The following is an 18,214-nucleotide window of genomic DNA, read 5'->3' as shown; positions in this document are numbered from 1 at the left end:
AGAGAGGGGCGAGGGAGGGAGGGGGGAAGGAGGCGGGAGGTGGAAGAAGCAGGGAGAGGGGGGAAGAGGCGAGGAGAAAGGGGGCAGGGAGAGGGAGGGAAGGAGGGGGGAAGGAGGCGGGGGGAAGAGGCAGGGAGAGGGGCGAGGGAGGCAGGGAGAGGAAGGAGGGAGGCAGGGAGGGAGAGAGAGGACGAAGGAAGGAGGCAAGGAGGGGCAGGAGGCAAGGTCAGGCAGGAGAGGAGGCCGGCTAGGAGAGACGGAGCGCCGCTCTCCCGCCGCCGAGGTGCCGCTGCGGCCCGTCCCTCGGGGCGGGGCGGGGGGCGGCGCTGGTGCCGCGGGGCGGGGGGCGGGCGGGCAGCGTCCGTGGCTCGGCGCTCGGCCGGGGCAGCCGGGGCCGATGGTGGCGATGGTGGAGCAGCGCGGGGCCGAGGGCTACAGGCTGGTGGAGGTGCTGCTCAGCGGCGGGGCCCCGTGGGGCTTCACCCTCAAGGGCGGGCGAGAGCACGGCGAGCCGCTCATCATCACCAAGGTGAGAGGCGCCCGGGCGTCGCGGAGCCGGGGCAACAGGTTGTCGGGTGCCGCCGGCGTCCCGGCTCCTCCAGCCCCCGCGGTGCCTCCGGCCGCCCTCGTTCTCCTGTAGGGAACCGGCTCGGGGAGGGCGTGGGGACCGGCAGCCCCGGCTCGGGGGCTGGCTCTGCCTCCGTTCGCCGCTACACTTGCGAATTCGAAATAGTTAGAGTAACCTCTTGTAACTCTCTCCTCCTCGGAACAAAAGGTCTTGCGGATAACGACCGAATCCGTGCTCCCGAGGTGGGGGGGAGGGGGAGGCTCCCGGGGATGGGGGCGCTTTCTGGCTGCCTCGGTGGTATTTTTTTCGTAGAATTGTCGAACCGTAGAGTGGTTCGGGTTGGAAGGGACCTTAAAGGTCATCCAGTTCCAGCCCACCCTGCCTTCCACTGGCTCGGGCTGCTCAAAGCCTCAAGCAGCCTGGCCTTGAGCACCTCCAGGGGTGGGACACCCGGGACTCCTTTGGGCAACCTGTGCCGGTGTCTCGCCACCCTCGCTCTAAAAAATTTCTTCCTAATATCTGTTCTAAATCTCCCCTCTTCCAGCTTTCTTCTTTGCTTTTTGCTATTTTTTCAATACGTCCTTGTATAGTCACAGGATTAATCTCAGAATATTGGGCGTGAGTTGAAGAAATGCATCATGTTTTCTAGAAAGTGTGTATCATCTGGATGTGTTTTGACTTAACCGCCACTCCCGGTAACTTGGGTTTTGCTGTTAAGACTGCTTTCTTATTGCCCAGTGAAAACACATCAAAACAGATCCGTAAGTAGTTTGGAAAAAATCCACTTTAGCAAAACACATTTTGCTTAAGATCTGTAGGAAAGATATATACTTTGTATACAGGCCATGTGGACTTCTGCCTCTTCCCATGTTAGAAGTTCACTGTGTCAGGGGTCAACAAGTGCTGTTTTACCCACAGCAAAAATTCTTTTAATCTTATTTTTCAGTTGGTTTTGTTGTCAATTGTCCAGTTGGTTCCCTTCTCCCACACATGAAATGATTGCATTATGGACTTTCCAAGTTAGGATGTGTGAAACCATCTTTTCCTAGTCTGCATCTACTGCTGTTTTTCAAGGAACAACAGTCAGTGTAAGATGTATATTCTGAAAAATGTCTGTGCATCTGTTGGCCTCATACCTGTGCCCTGACTTACAGAATATTAAACTTGGGACCGTTTGAGGCAAGGAGAAAACAGCTACTTACTGCATGTGTACTAGCTATCAAGCACCAAATAAAATACTTCCAGCTTTCTGGTAATGGCTAATAAGTGCTACATCTAAAGACTGATCAGCGATACACAGTGATACTTACTCGTAATGTTCTCTAGGTATTAAGTAACAAGCTTAAGTATTTGTGGCATGAGGATGTGGCTGGGTATGTGGAGAGAAGTGTCTGAGGATGGGAACCTTGTAAACTGGGTCTGTTGCAATGGAATAATTAAGTGGAACAATACCATTGATACCTCCTGAAACCGTGCAGCTGTGTGGGAGAGAAATCTAGATCTGTTGGTGCTGATCTAGAAAGAAGAGACTACCTGGATCCTTGGGTCTAAATTTTGGAGTGTGTTTTCATTTGTCATTGTTGGATGCAAGTGCTTGAAATTAGTTTTGAAACCAGGAGCTGGAGCTCATGTCTCCCATGTCCCCAGGACTCCAATTCCTTAGCTGCAAAATCTTCTTCTTGGTTTGGCCCACCCATCTAGCTGTTGTGTTTTGTTTTTTTTTTCTGTACTGTTTCTAGTGGTGGAAAGCTACTGGGAAGAATAAGTTAGTACTGGATGGCTAAAACAGTCCCTTCTTGCAGCACAAGATATAAAATTTGTCTCTTCCTAGCTGAAGAGAGCCCTGAACTAGGGTCGCTCCCTCCCAGAGTGCACATGGGGGTTGCTGGGCTGTCACAGAAGGGGATGCTGCTTCACCTGCATGTTTCTTCACTCCCTGTGTTGTCCTTCTCAGGCAGGCTGGTGGATGGTCAGTGGGGGAATCCAAGAAGGCCCACTGGACTGACTCCTTTAGGATATCTATAGAAAAATTGCTGATTTTGTGGATTAAACTAAAGTGCCCAAGTGTGAGATAGCTATGGAGCTCTGCCTCTCTCTAGTTTAAGGAGAGGAATGTGACAAGGTGTGAATTGAGTCTCACATAGCAGCTACTTAAGGAGGATTTCTAAAATTCTGCCTGCTTCCTTGCTTACCTCTGTCTCGAAAGCAAGCTCAACCTTTGAAGAAAGTTGCACCTTTATGTAAATGCTGGGAAGTTTGTGGTGTGGCTATTTTCCTGTTTTCCTTAGCATATATAGGACAACTATAAGAACTGTCTGAAAAACAGCGCTAGAAAATACTTACACTATAATTGAAAAATTAGTGAGCTGCTTGTTCATCTTGCAGCACTTTCAGTGTAGCACACCTCTAGGGTGTTAGTTTCTCTGCTTGTGTGGCTCCTTCACTTGCTGACAGGACAGGGAAACTTTTTATAAGAGATACCATAGGGGCAGTCTAGGGCAAGAAGAACTGGAAACACTGTTTGGTAATTTATTAGCTGGAAATCTAGTCAATTAAAACAAGAGCGTCCTTTGATCCACCGAACTACCAATACTCAGGGAGGGGAAGGCATGCTGGAGAGGAGAAAATGAGTTCAGTCTCAGCAGGGGGATAAAACGTGTGCTCAGCTGCTGGAATGTTGGGAGGGAAAATGCTTTACTCCAGGAGAGGTCAGCCCGCAGTCAGGCTGCTGGCACTTGGTAGCGGGCCCTGCCATTGCTGGGTGGGCAGGGTTCCTTCCTTCATCATAGCATTTCATTCCTTAACTGAAACAAGACTTAGAGAAATAGTCCTGAGCCAGGTGGGCAGAATATGCAGTTCACCTGTCAGGCGCAAGCCTTTTTATTTATTTTCCTATTCCCTTGCCCTTTTTCTTGTTGCTACAATGAGCACAGAGGAAAAGAGTGCATGATACAGCTTGCTTGATCTTTAAACGTAGCTGGTCTTCTAAAACTTGCCCCACCCACATGCAAGTGGTGCTGCTAATATTTAAGAAAAAATGTCTTATATCGTAGTTGCCATGCTGCTTACTATTATTTTTGTAATGTCCCTTTAAAAAAATGCTTTACATTTTTCTTTATCTCTGCATGTGTGTATGTTAACATTCTGAAACAGTTGCCCAAAGGCAGCGTGTTGTTGCCTAATTTGACATCTTGAAAGAAAGGTCTTGCTTTTTATAGCAACACGTGTATTTCAACAGAAGGTGAAATGACAACTTTGAGGACTTTTAATTAGATGTCTCAAAAGCCTCACTTTATCTTTAAAAATTTCCTCTTTTTAGAAACAAAAGTAAATGCTGAAGAGGAACAGCTTCCTGGAAGTCATGAAAATGAAAAGTTGGGAGATTCGATTGTGGATCTTGTGAATGTTTCCCATACCTGCATTATCTTGATTACTTTTACTTTAAAATGACTCTTATCTGAGATGCGCAACTTGTGTCAATCACGGCATTGATTGTGGGTGATGGATAGAAAGTCATTTCACTTCCTGTACTAACACTATTCTTAGAAACTCTGAAGTTGTTCTGCAGTCAGCTTTACCCTTATTACATTAATAAATATGAAAACATTACAGTTTATGCATTTCAAGAAAGATTGATGTGTTATTTAAATAAATTCTTCTTTAGTATCAGCTTTACAAGGGCCTAAAGCTATACCTCCTCAAGCTATGATCTCATTGCAGGCTAATCAAGGCTGGGCTTGGCTGGTATTTCGGCAAGATTTCCAAGCGAAACCTGGACTGTTGCAAGGAGTTTTGTTGTTGATTTAATAGATAGAGTTCTTGTCTCCTGAATCAGTGCTGAATTCATGCCCCAGCTGGAGGTGCTGTCTTTCAAGAAGCAGCAGTATCAGACAGATCTGAACCTTTTTTTTTAATTTCTCCTTATTCCATTGTGCTTTCCTAACCTGCTTCTGTCTATGGTTAGATGTGAATTGTAATTTGTTTAACCTTATAATTATTGCAATTGTATGAAGGCATGCTTCTCTGTTAATTGGCTGCAGGGCTTCTCTATGTGACTTGTATCAATTAGTTACTTTGGTAGCAAGTGAAGTGATTAGTTTCCATTAAGCAATTAATTTTCCTTTGGTGTTAAACATATAACTAAATGCAATTGCTTGCATTGCCATACTGCAACAATATATGAGGAAGGGAAGCTTTAATGGTGCTGTATACAAATGAATAAAAAAAAAGACATTTTCAAACATAAATACCAATTGCCTCCCTCAAGTTTGGTCTTTGAAATGAGCTGCATTGCTCCCAGACATGAATGATTCTTAAATGTGGCTGTGAAGCTTGATGTTCAGAAAACCAGCATTTAGTGGTAATGCTGGGAAATTACTGACCACTTACACGTAAATGTAGTCATTTGTGTAAACAGTTGATTTGTAAGTTATTAGGAGGCATTGCACTGTGGCTGAGAGAGAGTTCTAATCTAGGTCTCCATATCCTGGCAAATTTCATTCACTTCCTTCAGTTCTAGAAAGATAATACATGAAGAAGTATTCCTTCCATTTTATTTTCTATCCATATTGTATTGGCTATCAAAACCAAGGAAAATTACTGACCTGTATGGGTTGTAATTTGGACATGTATCTTAACCAGAAATTTTAAAAGAATGTACCTAATCACATTCTGTATTTATTTTGAAACCTTTGTTCAACCTCTTAACTTATGAGAAGCATTTATTGTTTGGGAAAGATTGGTCTGAGTGTGACCTTTTCTTTGTGCTGTTAAATTTGATAGTTGAGAAATTTTAAGAAATATTTATATATTAGAATGAACATTTTAGGATTTAAATAGTTTCACGTAGGTATTTGTCTTTTTTTCCTTGTCCAATATGCTAAAAGTTGTGGTTTTTTTCAGTGCTTTAGAAACTGTTTTGAGTGGCGTTTACCTTTGTGTGTGGTTGCTAGACCCCAGGTATCTATTATTGGAAGAGAGGAGTTGGTTTGCTTTGCAAGAAGATGTTATTGCTTTTTACTTTGAAAGCTGATTGATGAAAGGAATGCTCTCAATTTTGCCACTTTAATGGCTGTTGAATTAACTTTTTATTATGACTTGAACTTTGCTGGCGGAGTGTAGCTCACTAGCACTCATATATGGTGTAAATGGTCTGGCTGTGGAAGTCTGAAGCTTAAGAGAGGGTTTTTTTGGAAGGGTATTAATAGCTGAAATTCCATCAATACCAGAAACTGCATTTTAAAACTGTCTTGGATATTGCTGCATATGGTCTACAGACTGTTTAGAGCATTGAAATGAGAGGATGGGTTAAAAGGCTTGTGACTTGGTAGTTTCAAGTCAATTGAGTTCCATGCTTAGAAGTCAAAAGTGTGTGATTTAAGAAATCGTGGGTGTGTGTTTGCAGTCCTGAAACTGCAGTTTTCCTTTGTGCATTTCGCGCTACATTTCAGGACAAATATCCTCCTGAGAGGGAGTCAGAATGCTGTGTTAAAAATCAGAACTAACAAACTTTCTCACAACAAGCAAGCTTTTAACTTTCAGAAATACTTGTTGTTTTTCCAAATTGCTTGTTTATTTTCTCCTCTGCATTTCCCCCTTCTAGCCACTTAGGCAAAAGTTGTCAAAATGTATCATGACATTTTTAGTTTAAAACAAAACATAAACAAAACCATTGGTGTCTGTGGAGTCTGGCAGAGGAATTGATGTGTTTTGTGCAAATAGTTACTGAAATAAGAGTTAGACAGTGTGATTGCCTATTTGAATTATTAAGTTAGTCTAATTAGAAGACAACTTAAAATTCTCTTGTTATTAGTGTCTGTTGCTACCTTTCAGTATGAATTTTGGCTACTACCATGGACATTAGCATAAAAATAAAAGAGCAGCAAGAGACCTCTAGTTATTACTTGCTATTGTCAGAGGATATCCAGTAACGCCATTTCTTACCTATTTATCATGCTTGTGGTTTAGTTTGGTTTCTTTTTTTAAAAGAGGAAAAAAGTGTGGGCTTGTGTGGTGTTTACACATACACTAGCTATGCTGTATGATAAAATGGGTATGTTTTTTTCCAGTAGAACTTAATTCATTGTGTGTTCTCCTGCTTAATGAATATTTAAAGTATTGGAATGTGGAAAGAACAAGGTAAATGGGGAAATGAAACCTAGTCTTGAATAGATTGGAGAAAACCACTGTTCAGTTGTAACCAAGCGAATATTACATTGCATATGTGAGCTTATTTCTTGAGGAGAACCATTTGTGTTTAGTCTTCCTATGCATTTGTAATCCATACAGAGAGTACCTAATACGGATATAGATCTAGTTCTGTGATTCACTTTATTACAGAAGTTTGAGACTTCTGCCTTTAAGCAGATTTTTTCACTTGGTGTACATTTAAGAGATACAGTGCATGAAGAGTTTCCCGGAGAGGTAACAGTTGGTGCAGTTATGTTGAGACTTCAGCCACTTAATCTAAGCAGACTCTCTTTCTTTTGCTCATGTTTTGAGACTATTTGATATAAAATTAAGTGAAGGGTTTTTAATGTATACATAAGGAGAAATATTGGTGCCTCTCTGTAGAAGTTAAAGTCCTTCTGGGTTTTTGGTTTTGTGGGGGTGCTGAGGTGTTGAGGGTTTTTTGGATTATCTTTAAGATAATAAACAGATATGGAAGTTTTCTCATTTCTCACAGCACAATATTTTCAGTTTCATAAAGGCTACGCAGCAGGTATGCTGTGTTGCTTCTCCCTAGTCTGCTGGTGAATTTTTAAGGGTTCTAATTTTTGTGCTACTTTTAACTTCACAGATATGATCACATTCAAGCAAGGTGGAATGTAAGTTTTATGGAATGGATAATTTAAATTTTTTGTGTAAATGCTTTCATTCAGTGATATGAAACATCTACAAAGTTTTGAGCTGTAATTCAACTTGATGTACTTGCAGAATGTGTTTGCGTCCTTGATATATATTTGGCCAAGCAGCAGACTTTTGGTGGTGTTCACCCGGACTTAAGCTAGATGTTTAATAGAAATAGATATTTTTGGAAAGAGGTTTCTAGTGTTTACATTAGACAAGACTTACATGCTCTGCAAGGTGCCTACCATGTGCTGTCAACTGTGTGAGAAGCTGAGATGCTTCCTCAATATATACCTAGGTGCCTGTGTAGGTACCTGTAGTAATATGAAACACACTCAAGCAAGATTATTGTCTGCATATTCGCAATGTGTGTGACTGCTCCCCCAAATGTTGGGAAATTCCTAATTCCTCTCATTGTGCTTTGTTTCTGAACTTCAGAAGGACACAGCTTTTCAGTTTGATTTATCAAGCTTATGAGGAGAAGGTTGTAGCGTACCAAGGACTTAGGAGAGAACTTCCTTCCCCTCCCTGTGAGTTCAGACAGTGTTAGTAGTCAGTCTCTAATTAAATAAATTCAGAGCAGTCTTGGTAAGCATGGGTCAGGTCACCAAGATAAGAGAAACGGCTTCTGCAACATAAGTTGTTGGGGGATCTTTTTAGTGGCCTTTGCATGTACCTGAGGGTCATTGTAGGGGACTGAAGTCCTCAAGAAAGAGCTGACTGGTAAATGCTGGAAATGCAGTAAATTTCTGCTTTGAGAAACTAAAATGCTTTTGTCAGGTGCACAATTCTTGGATTGAATCTTCAATTAGAAACAGATAGAATATAGTGTTTGGTAGAAAAGAGGATGTTATTTCAAAGTTCCTCTGGACCCCAGTGAAACCTCAAAATGGATTAAAAGCTGTAAGCATTTTGAGCAAAGGCGCTGGAGGGCTTCATGTCCTGTGTCCCTATGCTTCTCTTGCCTCACCTCTGTAGAAAGGAAGCCACCTCCTCTGCCACCAGCCTTGCTCTCTCCCGTGTTAAATCTTTCTTAGTTTCTAAATTATTAGATTCTTTGGAGTATTTAAATTCTGCTAATTATTTACCCACATCCATCTACTATGAAAGGTGGGTTAGGAAGTACAGTCATGTTTCTTTAACAGAGTTTCTAAAGAATTGTGCTTGGTGAACAGATTTTGGAAGGGATGTAGTGTGGCCTGTTATTCAAGGGTGGTACAAAGGGCAGAAAATATGGCTGAAAGCTGGAAATAGGGGAATATATGGGGACCTTGACTGCAGTGCTTGAGGGTCTCTATCCCTTTGGATAGCTAGTAACAGTGCAGTTTCATCCTTCCTTGCAACCATTTGTTCAGGTGAATGACAAAAGTTGGATCATAAATGAAGGTTCTCTTATTGTTGTGGTTGTAGGCAGCCTTATCTGATACTTCCTTTGCTCCAGGCTCTTAGCTGTTCTGTCAGTCTTGTTTCAGAGATCTAGAACATTTCTGTTCTCATAGTTTGGACTTTTCTATTCATATTGTAGTCTAGGCCTTTACTGTGTGTTTGTCATCTACAACAGTGGCATATTTAATGTCCTGGCAATAGCAGAGAGGCTGTTATTTCTGAGCAGTTTGGCAAAGATTGTTCCTCTTGAGGTGTGAAGTTGAATTCAGTTTGGTGGTGTTCAAACTGTAGCATAACCTGATGAAACTAATTCAGAGGGATTTTTAGTGGAAACATGTGACCGTTTTAAGTTGTGGGGGGTTTTAAATAGAAAAAGATCCAAGCATTAGTGAAACTTGAAACAAAACCTGAACCTGTCCAGAACCTGTTGCAACAGAAGACACTTTAGTTTTACATTAATAAATTCTTCATCCTCAGTTCTTCTATTATATTCTTTCTGTAATGGACTTGCAGCCAAGTCTGAGTGGCTGAAATGGAGAGAGATCTGTCTATGAAAGTACAATAAATTTGTTCAAAAGTGAAGCATGTGTACCTATTGCTGTATTTTAAATTGCAGTTTCAGTACTTTTCCTCTTCAGTAAAAATAGGTGATTGTTCTCAAAATCCCTTCACGAAGCTATAAAACAAATTTTTTTTTTTCCTGTCTCTTGAGATAAAACATACTTTGTTATACACTTGCTTTGAAAGTTTCCAAAGTAAACTATGGAACAAAGCAGTATCTCTTAGTTTCCCAAATACATATAAACTTTCTAGCATTCTTTAGGAAATAAACCTCTGATATGTTTCAGTGAATACTATAAAAAGTTACTGTTGGGAGGTAGCAATACTTTAGTTGGAAGCTGCGTATTTTTCATTAAAATACTATACTCTTTTAGGATGGTATCATAGAAACATGATTTCATGGTAAAGGAAGCAAAATGCTTCCTACACAGTTTCAGTTAGTCATCACTGTCTTAATCTTAAACAAATTAGATGCAACAATGAGTTTGTGGGTGTCTGGCTGGCTTATATCTGATATAACAAATACTCTCAAGTCCTGATGAGTATTTGGGTTCTGGATAATGACATTGTTACAGTATTGTAAATAGCTTTCTTTTTTTTCTACAAACGTGTATTTGATCCAGAAGAAAGGAGGACATCAGGTTTTCATAAGAGAAATCTGCAGATGTTTCGGGTTTTTTTTAATGGTATAGCAAAGCATCCACTTACATTCATTTAAATTAAAGAAAGATGGAAATGTGTTAGCATAAGGTAGTGTTTTACTAGGTGTTTATATGGAAAGAATGTTAAGATGATAACAGGGAAATCTTGATCCTTTATGTACTTGATAAATGTAATTAGTTAAGTCAAGATTTAAAAGAAATTAACACTTTCAAAAATTAGCTTTTATTAAAAAATTTGTAATCTGTTTCTTACATGACTATTTTAGTAAGGTGCCTTTATGCCTAAGTATAAAGGTTTCTGTAGAATTAAAAAGTAGTGTCTTTGTTCTGAGGCAAAATGTTATATAAATACTGGATTCTCTTAAATGGGCCACAATGTTATATCTACTTTCCAAAAAATTAAGGGTCTAAGGTAAACATTTTTCTCCTTTTAGACTATATATTCTTAGTTTGTGCAAGAACTTTTATATTTCCTATTCTTTTTCCTTTCTCATTTTGTAAAAGGCATAACTCATCAATTTGCTCCCTTGCTTCTAAAATTTAAGCTACAGTGCTTTATTACCAAAATAGATTTTTATTTCTACAGTCTTTACCTTCTGGGAACTTGATGTTTTTCCTGACTGCTGGGGGAGATGGCTATCAAGAGCAGGGAGGAGGGCCGTGCCTTTCCTGACACCTTGAAGACTTAAGGAGTTTCTGTGATTGCTCAATCTGATGTTAGGGAGGGGTGTAAGGCAAGTCTTTTGTTGCTCAACTGAATTTCTTTTGGCTGATTAAGGAAATAGTCATCTTAAAAGATATCATAGCTGTGACCTATTATGTCAAAGGTGTAGATGATTAAAATGTGAGGGTGGAGAAGCATGTAGCACTTCGGTGATGGTTTGGTCCCATGAAGCCATCAAAGCCAGACTTGGAATTTGCAAAGCTTCAACACAGAACCATGTGAGAAGCAGTGAACTTGAAATGTTAGTGAATTGGAGATTGGGAGGTCTATGAAATAAGTTACTTGTTTTTTCACAGGGTGCTTCTGTGTGAGGTCTTTGTCTTGATCTCTGGTGTTGAATAGGAGTAACAATATTTCTCAGCTTCACAGAAGTGTGTTTCTCATGAAACAGACTGGATGCTGAAGTGTTATGGTGAGAAAGACTTTATAGTCCTTTTAGTGAAACCAAGAACCCAAATTTATGGAAACCATAGGAATGCATATAGAGAGTTGTCTTAAAAGGCTGTAGTTGTGCCATTCCGTCAAAAGTAAATAATTCAAGAGATACACAAGCACAAAACACTGCTATCTTCAGAGTTCATCATAAATAATATACCAAAGTGTACAATTAGATCTGTTTTTCACAAAATTAAACCCCACCACATACTCAAAATGCACAGATGCTCTCAGTGCCTCAGAAAAGTAGAAAAGAAGAATGGAGTGAGACAAGCTGTCAGCACCTGAGTAGAAGGGGGAGAAAAGTGCATGATGTGGACTTCTTATGTGAAAGGTCAACCAGCCATTTGAATCTGTGAAATTTAAAACATTTGTTAGCAATAGAACTTCCTAAGGAAATATATTTTTTTGTAGCCAAAACACGTGTCCTTGCTGACCACTTGAATTTCCTTCACATTCTGATGACTATGACCTAATTTCAGCTCCTTGATAGAAATATACTGTTAGCGGCTTGAAAACTGATGGTAAACTTAAGGCCCTTTATCATCTAAGGTGGTCACATAGGATACAGGTTTCAGTGGAGTGAAGAGAGCGCACACGTGTTTTCTTCTAACTGCAGACCAGCTTAAAAATTTCGTTACTTCATCTGCACAACACTACCTCTAATTGGAGGCTACTGTTTGCTCCATTGTGTTGTATCACCGATTGGTATAATTGCCCCAACCCAGAGGTGTTGGGCTAGTGTAGATTCTCCATCCTAAATCCAGTGCTATAAACAGTAGATCTTTAGCAACCTAGTTTATTTTGCTGAAAGCTGACCTGGGAAATGTTGCATGAGCAATTTAATTAGGTGATTAGAGGGAGTGGAGATGAGCAGCAGGGAGTGGCAATATCGTGGTATCCATTCACACGCCCCGCAGTGACTTACAGGCTGTAGTCCAGCTGACTTCCAGTGGAAATTAATTTGAAGCATGGAAATAGTTTTAGAAAATAGGAGATAAACATCTATGACTTTTCAATTTTTATTAATGAGCTGTGTAAATCCAGATGTCTGCTCTTTCTTCATCTTGTAATTTCAAAAAAAAATGCATCCAGTCCTTTTCTGGGGACAAAGGGGACATAACTGTTATTAAGATTGGAGTAAAAAAACAAATTGCCTGTTACCAAAAATATTTCATGTGTAAACATCTAGAAGAGCGTGTCCACTAAATCAGCACTAAAATAAGTGTTGACATATTATAACTAGGTCTGCATCTGTTGTGGGTACAGCTTTGTCTACAAGCTTGGAGCTGAAGTTTGTTGTGGCCAGTTTTTCTTCTCTTTGAGTTTTGGAGAAGTCTCTATGAGGACTTTTTTGTGCAGCTTGTTTGACATGAAATAAAAAAAAATAGTTGTATACCTTTGTACTGTGAGGGATTATTACTTTTAAAAATGTTTTTGAACTTTGGACTGGAAACTTTCTTTTAGTTTTCAGATTCAACTGTTTTGTAGCCATTCTAGTGCTAATTTAACTACTTCTTGGTCACTGGAAGAGTTGCATATAGATCTATATTGTTGCAAAACTTTTCAAGGAAAATTCCTCATGCATGTGTTTGACTCTTTTGAATAAGACGACTGGCTTCCAACTTCCTAAACATAATTACACTCAGTGTCCTGAAAAGTGGCTCCACCCACCCACCCAATCAGTCTTTAGGCACTGGAGGTAATATTTGGAGTAAATTGATGAGAACAAGGAGAAAGTGTGCTATTTGCTGTGAAATTTGATGTGTTATCATGTATGGTTGTAAGAAGTGTGGGCTAGAGTTGTATATACAACACAATTGCAGAAGTTTAAATCATTCTCTGGGGTGATTTCCTCTGTAAATTTCATATTCTTGTAATGGGTTTTGTGCTTGTTTGCTTTTACCTATTTATAATTGTAGCATCCTAGTGGAGGCCATGTAATTTTGTCAACTGAACTGCGATTTTCCAAATTAACAGGAGCAAAGATAGGTTGTTGTTTCCTGTGGGGATTAACACTATAAGGCATCTGGGGTACCTTGCCCACCATGTTTAAGTTTCTCTGCTGCCAAAGGTGTGTTCAGATGCAAGAATTCAGCCTCCAGGTTCTAGAAGTAGTATGTTGTAGTTGTGCCACTTCTTTCAATGCTTGCTCCCAGCCTTTTCTGAATTTCCTTTAATTTCTTCCAGTTTTACTGCTTTCTTACCTGGAAGTCTCTACATTTTTATTATATTCCTCATCTGAGTGGTTCTGGATTCAGTTCAGTAGATAAAATCTTATTTCTTTACTAGTTTCTTACTCTGCTATTTCTACTTTTAGCTTCAAATCGTGTTTAATCTTTTCTAGCCATGTGCAGTTTAGCTTATGCCACCTCCTCTTTTCCTTGACACTTCTCTGCTTAAAGCCCCAGGCCTACAAAATATCTAGCATGGAGGATCTTCTCACAGGACTTGCATTTGACTGAGACTTCTAATAGCTGGTTGCTTTCAAAGGTGTTTAACTCAAGTAACATAAGGCATATACATACGCATTCAGACAACCATGTGCACATCCTGGATGCTGTTGGATTACTTCTGTTACTGAAGCAGGATTCTCTTGGAGTGTTTCAAATTAAGTTGTCAGTTCTGTTTTTTAATGTTAAGTGCTTATTTATTTGTTTCTTGGGACCAGTTGAACCATTTCAGTTTAATTTTTCAGCACAGGAAGGACATGGATCCATTAGAGGAGTGCAGAGGAGGGCCACAAAGATGTTCAGAGGGCTGGAGCACTTCCACTATGAGGAGAGGCTGAGCAAGTTGGCGTTGTTCAGCCTAGAGGAGCGAAGGCTCCTGGGAGACTTTATAGCAGCTTTCCAGTACTTAAAGAGGAGCCTACAGTAAAGCTGAGGAGGGGCTTTTTATCAGGGAGTGCAGTGATAGGATGTGGGGTAACAGTTTAAGGCTGAAAGAGGGGAGATATAGATTAGATATTAGGAAGAAATCCCTGGAGGTGTTCAAGGCCAGGTTGGATGGGCTTTGAGCAATGTGATCTAGTAGGTGCCCCTGCCCATGGCAGAAGAGTTGGAACTGGATGATCTTAAAGGTCTTTCCAACCCAAACCATTCTATGGTTCGATGGAATTTAAGAAAATCAAAGGCTTGAGGCTGACATGCACAATGGAAAATTTCTGCCTACCTAGTGGAAGTATAGCAAATTTATCATATACTGAAAGAAAAATGATCTTGGGATGAGAAGCATTGAAGAACTTTGATTAATGAAGTTGCTAATACACCTGTGATTAATGACTGTAATGGATCTTAGAGCGAGATGAGGATGTACTGTAGCTTAGATACTACTTTATTAGAAAGATGTATCATGTAAATAAGAACAACAAACAGTTGTCTGTACTTGTTTGTATTGAAATTTATGGTACAATGAAGAGGAGGTTGAGAACTTGCAGGAAGGACAGTGATTGTTATGTTCTGTAGTTGAAGTTAATCAGTTGGTATTTTAATTCAGAGCCAGAGTGCATGTTAGACTGTTACCCAGAAAAGTATCCTGTGAATAGTGGTGTGCAACAGAGTACTTTGTGTCACAGGCATAGAGAGAAAACATACAGCTAAGATATCTCATCCAGCTTTAGTTTTGAAGAGTGTCTAGCAAGGTTAGCGGATGGTTTGTGGTGTTTGATAGTTGTCTAAGTGATGATTAAATTGTAGTGAAGCACCATAAAAATGTCTTCTTTATTCAAAGAGTTATTTCTCTTTCCTATGAGGTGGTGAGTTGAGGCAGGAGGAGAATGAGGTAGTAGTTGCACATTTAAAAAAGCAGAACTAGCTTTAACATACAGCGACAGAAAAATTCTGATGGTGGATGCCAATTTCTTCAAGTGTTTCAAGATTTTATAATTAAAATTAAATCTCAGAGTTGATAAGCTTTAATTACGGAGTGCTGGACCTCAGCCTCAAAGCACTGGTCAAAAACCCAAAACCTGTCTTGGGTGTTACAGAGAAGGGTGCAGTCACCATGAATAGGTGAGGTTTTTATCTGGTGCACAATGGTTGATGCAGGCTTTCATTTTATTAAGTGGATGTTGAAAATTGAGTAGGGTACTGGAAAGTGGTATAGCACTTACTTAAACTGACAAAATGTGTTTGGTCCAAGGAAATTGAAACACTGTCTAAAATTCAATAGATTTTTAATATATATGACAAACATGAAGAATTGCCATGTTGAAATAACCACAGTAGTTTCTAACCTTAGAAGCACAATTCCAAGGCACGTTGATTAATGATTTCTGTTGATTGGTGGGTTTTTTGAAAGATATTTGCTTAATGTGAACAAGTTATTTGGCTTAGTATCAATGCACCTGGAGCAAAGCAGATCAGAAATCACGTTGGATTGTGAACTGGTAGACTCTCTTAGTGTTTTGTCCATTCACAGGTATTTAGTTTCTGAAGAAACAGAAATAGACATTGGGATTCCAAATCAAAAAGCTTTGAATTGTGTGATGGCAGACTAAATGCCAGCAAATCATAGGATCCGTAGTCTATTAAGCCATTGATTAGACACAGGGGAACTGAACAGTGAAAGTTTTGACTGATACCATTCAGGTCAAGTAAAGGAAGAAGTGAGGTTTGTTTTGTGTTGCATTGTGTTTGCAGGATACACAAATGAAAATATGTGGCTTTGTTGGTATTTAAACACAGCTTTGAATCCCTGGTTTTCCATGATCACAAGATTGTTTATATAAGATATGAGATCAGATCTTAGTCTGCAATAGCACAGTATTTTCGTTTATCAGTTAAACTCCAAAAGACTTCTGAGAATAGAATGAACAGTGGTGTGAATTGCTTCAGTCATTGCAATTTTCTTTTTCTTCAGTCATTGTATTTTATTCCTCTTTTCATTTTTAATGGACGATTTATTCAGTACTTCTTGAAAAATCACTGAAATTACTTAAATACAAGTTGCAATTAAACTATTCTTATATGCCATATCTCTGCGTAACATTTCTGTATTTTGTATTATTTCCTGCTCTTGCCGGTGATTCTTAACCTTATGTTTTAGTGAAGTCTTAGTGTTTAGGGGTAAAGTTTCCTTTGTAGTTTTTTTTCTGAGGTGTAGAAATTTCTTAAATCTACCAGTTTTCTTTTCAAAGGGCCCACCTTAGCAGTGAAGATAAGCCCCTTAAAATATTTAGGATTGAAAATTAAATGTATTTATTTCTTAATTTGGATTCCTTAGTTTTCTTATTACTTGTACAGTGGTTTTAATTCTTCCTCATAGTTTGGAGCGCTGCCCCTTCTTATGTGTGAAAATACCCGAATCATAACCTGTTTTAGTGAAAATAAAAGATGATACGCTGCACACCAGGTAGGAATGTGTTAAAAGTTCTTTGGTACTAAGGTATAACATATGCTAGTGACTATTTTCTTCCAAGGTACCACTCCTCGCATCAATGGAGGCCTATAGTTTTGTGAAATTCTGTTGGTGCACATCCACTTAGAATCATGGAGTCATTGAATGTGACCTGAGGGCGCTAGTACCTCCCATATGAGGACAGGCTGGGAGAGTTGAGTTTGTTCGGCCTAGAGAAGTGAAGGCCCCAGGAAGACCTTATAGCAGCTTTCCAGTACCTGAAGGGGGGCTCCAGGAAAGCTGAGGAAGGACTCTTTATCGGGGAGTACAGTGAGAGGACAAGGGGTAACATTTTTAAGATAAAAGAAGGGAGATTTGGATTAGATATTATGAAGATTTTTTTTTTCCATTGAGTGTGGTGAGGCATTGGAACAAGTTGTCCGGAGAAGTCATGGATGCCCTGGAGGTGTTCAAGGCCAGGCTGGATGAGGCTGTGAGCAACCTGATCCAGTGGAAGGTGACCCTGTTGGGCATTATGTTTCTACTTTTGAGTTCAGATTATTTCCAGATCCTAGAAAATTAGCTATGTAATAAGGATCATTAATTTCCGTTGAAAAAACAGGTGCCTAAAAAGATGCTGACACTTCTTATATGCTGGATGTTGAGCCAAATGAAATATCTCTGTCTCTCTGCCTGAAAAATTTCTGTTTGCCATAGGTTTTTAACTCTGCTCTTGTTACTGATTTATCTCCTTCTGTTCCTTGGAAAAAATTGGAAATGCTCATTGCATATTGAAAACAGATATAACAATGTGTGTTAGAATGAGCTTGTATGGGTTGAATTGCCACCAGCTCTTTTTTTCACCTGTAGAGTAGTTTTGTCATACTGCTTGAAACATGTTGGCAGACAGTTCAACTAAGATACTGCAAGTAGTGACATGTCAATAGAAAGAAATACTTGAAGCAGACATAATATCAATGCAATAACATACTGGGTATTGCTCAAAGGTAAGCAAAGCAAACAATGCTTAGGGAATTGTATAGTACCATCTCTTTTATTTTTTTATTTTCTTTTTATGAAAACTAGATCTGGTTCTTCTGGTTCATGTGCACTTAATGTCAAACATTATCTGTCTTTTCTGCCAGCAGTTTATATTCTTAGTGGAAAACATGTCTTGAACCCTCTGTTTATTAACATTGATGGACAGAGCTGGATAGCCATTATTACTTAAGTAAAATTTCTAAAAAGGTGTGGAAGCAGTCTGTGATGTGGTAACATTCATTAGTCTGAGTGTCGAGCCACCTTTGAGAATTGCGTTGAAGGTGGTGATGGTGTACACATCAAACTTGATTATGGATTTGGACCCTTATGCAACCCCTTGCAGCCTTTTGCAACTAGTAGCTACATCCACTAGTGGTGGCTCTCCATTTTTCTAAGAAATGCCAAATTGATAAGTAACCATACAGTACGAGGCTGTGTTCTGAAAAATGGTGATCTAGCAATAAAACATGGATATGCTGCATGTTCTCTGGTCATGTAAAAGCTGCTTTCCTGTAGCAAAACTAGATGTAGCCCCTCTGCTTTTACAGATTGCCTATGTTAAAATAAACAGAAGGATTAAAGCTTAAGGTTGTCTACTTTGACTTGGTTTGAGCAATCTACTCTGTAGGCTTCACATTGAATATTAAA

The 18,214-nt window shown here is 39.6% G+C and overlaps 1 protein-coding gene across 3 annotated transcripts in view; it reads left to right on the top strand.

Annotated features, from left to right (window-relative positions):
• Positions 1 to 375: 375 nt before the first annotated feature.
• SHROOM2 (shroom family member 2) overlaps positions 376 to 18,214 on the top strand; it is a 127,845-nt gene continuing 110,006 nt past the window's right edge. For all 3 annotated transcript variants that reach the window (XM_069875308.1, XM_069875301.1, XM_069875355.1), the window contains exon 1: positions 376 to 529. In XM_069875308.1, the coding sequence (XP_069731409.1) occupies positions 398 to 529 (132 nt within the window). In that variant the 5' untranslated portion in view covers positions 376 to 397. The remainder of the gene's footprint in view (positions 530 to 18,214) is intronic.

The sequence above is a fragment of the Phaenicophaeus curvirostris genome, chromosome 1 (genome assembly GCF_032191515.1).
Source record: "Phaenicophaeus curvirostris isolate KB17595 chromosome 1, BPBGC_Pcur_1.0, whole genome shotgun sequence".
NCBI lineage: Eukaryota > Metazoa > Chordata > Aves > Cuculiformes > Cuculidae > Phaenicophaeus > Phaenicophaeus curvirostris.
The sequence above is the reverse complement of the archived record's forward strand: the minus strand, read 5'-3'. Positions and strand labels throughout refer to the sequence as shown.